This window comes from Ammodytes marinus (genome assembly GCF_949987685.1).
Source record: "Ammodytes marinus genome assembly, chromosome: 2".
Taxonomy (NCBI): domain Eukaryota; kingdom Metazoa; phylum Chordata; class Actinopteri; order Uranoscopiformes; family Ammodytidae; genus Ammodytes; species Ammodytes marinus.
This window is the reverse complement of record NC_137231.1, coordinates 35,128,509-35,133,284: the sequence shown is the minus strand read 5'-3', so window position 1 is coordinate 35,133,284 and position 4,776 is coordinate 35,128,509. Positions and strand designations below refer to the sequence as shown.

The 4,776-nt window shown below is 44.8% G+C and overlaps 1 protein-coding gene across 1 annotated transcript in view; it reads left to right on the top strand.

Moving 5' to 3' along the window:
* The window catches only part of LOC307257275 (phosphatidylinositol 3-kinase regulatory subunit alpha-like), a 29,944-nt gene extending 26,698 nt beyond the window's left edge, over nucleotides 1–3,246 (top strand). The window contains exons 15-16 of the mRNA XM_080036453.1: nucleotides 133–199; nucleotides 1,420–3,246. Coding sequence (XP_079892579.1) covers nucleotides 133–199; nucleotides 1,420–1,609 — 257 coding nt within the window. The 3' untranslated portion in view covers nucleotides 1,610–3,246. The remainder of the gene's footprint in view (nucleotides 1–132; nucleotides 200–1,419) is intronic.
* Nucleotides 3,247–4,776: the final 1,530 nt, after the last annotated feature.

Genomic DNA, 4,776 nt, shown 5'->3' with positions numbered 1-4,776 from the left:
GTGGGGGTGTGTGTGTGTGTGTGTGTTATGCGTGTGTCTGTGAGTATCTCTAACTGTTTACCTGTGTGTGGGGGGGTGGTAGGGAGGGGTGTGTGTGTGTGTCGGGCTGCTACGCCTGCTCTGTGGTGTGAGTACCTCTATCGCTTTACCTGTGTGGGGGGGGGGGGTGTGTGCCGGGCTGCTACGCCTGCTCTGTGGTGTGAGTATCTCTCTCGTTTTACCTGTGTGGGGGGGGGGGTGTGTGTGTCTGTGTGTGTGTGTGTGTGTGTGTGTTATGTGTGTGTGTTATGTGTGTGTCTGTGAGTACCTCTATCGCTTTACCTGTGTGTGGGGGGGGTGTCTGTCTGTGTGTGTGTCTGTGTGTGTGTGTGTGTGTGTGTGTGTGTTACCTGGAGATGTCGCCCCAGCACCACTCTGCGTCCTGCAGTGTGTGTGTGTGTGTCTCTGTCCGTCTCTGTCCCTCCCTCCCTCTGTGGTGTGAGTACCTCTATCTCTTTACCTGTGTGTGTGTGTGTGTGTGTGTGTGTCTGTGAGTATCTCTAACTGTTTACCTGTGTGTGGGGGGTGGTAGGGAGGGGGTGTGTGTGTGTGTCGGGCTGCTACGCCTGCTCTGCGGTGTGAGTATCTCTAACTCTTTACCTGTGTGGGGGTGGGGCGTGGTGTGTGTCTGGTGCGCGGGTGAGGGGTGTGTGTGTGTTTGGCGATCAGTGCACAAGAAATAAAATTATGGCAATGGCAATTTGTCCGCCTGTTTTTGTTCTAAGAATTTGTAAGAATTTATAGAACAATTTTGGTTTGACCTTAGACGGGTACGACTGAAAAAGTTAGGCGTTTTAAAACCCTTCACCTTTTCACACCCGCTGCATACCCTTTAAAACCAGATACAGGCCCTTGTCTAGTGTGTACAAACAGCTGACAGATGTTTGTTTTAATGGCTGTGAACTTAAACTTAATCTCATGTCCCTCTGTCTCTCTCTCTCTCTCTCTCTCTCTCTCTCTCTCTCTCTGTCTCTCTCTCTCTCTCTCTCTCTCTCTCTCTCTCTCTCTCTCTCTCTCTCTCTGTGTTCTTCAGTGTGGAGGGAGAGGTGAAACACTGTAATGAACTGTGCATACTCTATCACGTACTTCTCCTTTAATTCTGCTTCATAATTCTAATCTCATGTCCCTCTCTCTCCGTCTCTCTCTCGCTCTCTCTCTCTCTCTCTCTCTCTCTCTCTCTCTCTCTCTCTCTCTCTTTCTGTCTCTCTCTCTCTCTTTCTGTCTCTCTCTCTCTCTGTCTCTCTCTGTCTCTCTCTGTGTTCTTCAGTGTGGAGGGAGAAGTGAAACACTGTAATGAACTGTGCATACTCTATCACGTACTTCTGCTTCATAATTCTAATCTCTTGTCCCTCTCTCTCTCTCTCTCTCTGTGTTCTTCAGTGTGGAGGGCGAGGTGAAACACTGCGTGATCAATAAGACGGTGACTGGCTTTGGGTTTGCAGAGCCCTATAACCTGTATGGATCTCTGAAGGAGCTGGTGCTGCATTACCAACACACGTCTCTGGTTCAACACAATGACTCTCTCAACGTCACGCTGGCTTTCCCCGTGTACAGCCAGCAGAGACGGTGACCGCACACACCACAACACCACCACGCATTAAAGGGCCACACAGCCAATTCATGAGAACGCTTGATTGTGAAAATCAGTGAATATATCTCCAAATGATCTGTGTGTGTGCTGGGAAAAAAAATAGGAGAGTTAATACACAGAATTACAGGCTCTGTGCACGGACATTTTGCGTTAAGAGTCAGTGATTCTGGAGAACGCTTGATTGAAATGTATGTCGGTTACATTCAAGCCATCGCCTAATGAGTTGACAGAAAGTTGATTATTAAGCCTATCAGCTCCACAAAACACTCTCTCTGTATTTCTCAGTATGGCAGCGTTTACAAACTGGTGTCCCCGCTACCTGTCTGTACTGTGAGTGTGTGCTGGAAAGGAGAGAGAGTTAATACACAGGATTACAGGCTCTGTGCACGGACATTTTGAGTTAAAGGTAGAGTCAGTGATTCTGGAGAACGCTTGTTGTCAAAATCACTTTTTTTGGTCAAATCAGTGAATATCTCCTCATGATCCACAACCTGTGTGTGTGTGTGTGTGTGTGTGTGTGTGTGTGTGTGTGTGAGCTAAAAAAATAATCTGGGGTTAATACACAGCCTAGGCTCTGTAAACAATAAACATGCATGTTGCTAGCTAAGGTGTAACTCCTTTGTTTACATACCAGTTCACAGAGCCTAGGCTGTGTATTAACACCAGGTTTTTATTCAGCGCACACACAGTACAGACAGGTAACGGATCATGAGGAGATATTCACTGATTTTGAGCAAAAAGTGATTCTGACAACAAGCGTTCTCCAGAATCACTGACTACACCTTTAAAGAACCTTCATGGTGCTGCAGATCACATGGATCAAAGAACTGAAGAAGCTTTTCGTGATGATTGAACATTTTATTTTGAAAGTCTCGTCACATGAGGCTTTAGCTTCCTGACAGAGGAAATGCACGGAGCCCCTAAAGGGTCAAACGGTCACGCGGAGAGGAGGTTTAATTGCATTCCCTCGCAATATGTAACCGTGGTAAAGCTGTTAAGATATAGATGAATTGGAACTTTCAGGATCATTAACTCATGAGAAAAATAAATGTATATTTTTTTTATTTAATTTTTTTAAGAATATTTTTCGTGTTATCCACATTACACAAACAGTGAACACATACATTATACAGGACAATAAACACAAGCAACACACACACACACACACACACACACACACACACACACACACACACACACACACACACACACACACACACACACACACACACACACACACACACACACACACTCACACACAAGTTAGCGAGTCATGTATTATTAAGAACTAGAAAACTCAATTTGAGTCTAAAAGAAGTTAGGGAGTTTGCTGCCCTGATTTCCTTCTGTAAGGAGTAACGATGCAGCGTTTGTGTTTGAATAACATTTTACTTATGAGTTATTGATCCTGGAAGTTCAAATCTGTCAATATCTTTCCAGCTGGACCACAGTCTGACTTTTTTTTAGCATTTTTATGCTTTATTGATAGTGTAGAGACAGAGTTGAAATGGGGCAGAGAGGGGAGTGACATGCAGAGGACGACCGCGGGCTGGAATCTAACCCAGGTCCGCTGCTGGCCGAGGCCCATGGGGGGGGGCGCCCTACCAACTGAGCTAAGGGCGCCCCCCCCACCTCCCCCCACACAGTCTGACATTTTGACTTTTTTCTTGAATTGCAAAATGAAAAAAGACAATTTATTTTTTCTCTCCCGTGAAACTGAAACGGGCTTCAACTGAACTGATGATGATGATGATGATGATGATGATGATGTCATAGACAAAATGGCGGACAATCCAGAGAGACTTTTTCTTGAGAACACTGTGACTGTGTGAACCAGGTTTAAAACAATGACGTCATCCAAAGACTTTCCCGATTCTTCCCCAAAGGTCCAGCAGGTATCTTCAGGTTATCGTTCAAACCCTTTCATCCTTTCTCGTCAGCACAAGGATTTATTTATCTTCGTGCTCCATCTAGACTCACAAACATGAAAAGAACGGGATTGTCTCTTTTAAAGATGATTAAAATCTGATTGTTTTTTTTTTTCAATTTTGTGCATTAAAGGCACATTCACACTAGGCCATGTGTACCGGTCCCTTGGCCCTGTTGCCCCATAAAGTCTAGTGTGTTCTCCTAGTGCTCCTGCTCTGTGTACACACACACACACACACACACACACACACACACACACACACACACACACACACACACACACACACACACACACACACACACACACACAGACAGAGACAGAGACAGAGACACAGACACAGACACACACACACACAGACACACACACAGAGACACAGACACACAGGCACAGTCACACACACACACACACAGTATAGTGTGTTCTCCCAGTGCTTCCTTGGCCCTGGCCCGGTTGGAAGAGGTGAGCTTCAGCACGGTACGGATGCTCATGTAGGAGCAGCAGCATAGACAGAGTCCTGCTGACCTCACTTTATATCAGACTGTTCCCCTCCACCCAATACCTGTCTGTCTGTCTGTCTGTCTGTCTGTCTGTCTGTCTGTCTGTCTGTCTGTCTGTCTGTCTGTCTGTCTGTCTGTCTGTCTGTCTGTCTGTCTGTCTGTCTGTCTGTCTGTCTGTCTGTCTGCCTGTCTGCCTGTCTGTCTGTCTGTCTGTCTGTCTGTCCTGACCTCACTTTATATCAAACTGTTCCCCTCCACGAACATTAAAAACAGTACAGTTCAGTTCGGTAACACTGGGCCTAGTGTGAATGCACCTTTTTAAATACACAAGGCTTCTTCTTCTACTAAGAGAAACCAGGTACAGGGAGGGAGACTATCGGAGTGTTTATATAAAGTATTGCATCTGTTTTGTGTTGGAAACTTCCTCAGATTTGAAGTGAAGAGACTTTGGATGAGTTTGGAAATCAGTAAATGTTGTTGTGGAATCTTTTGGAAATGTCCTGAATCTTTTCAAGTATTTTTTTTTTCTTTTTAAGTTTTTTTTTTTTTTTTTTTCAAATCTTGTCGGACAGCCAGTCGTCCTGGTTTACTTTTCAAATACAAATACTTCTATAAATTCAGACAAGAAAAACAACGGAGTATTAGGCCCACAGTGAGGAAAATTAATAAATAAATGAATGAGGAGAATAGCTGTAATATTATCAGAAAAAAGTTGTTCA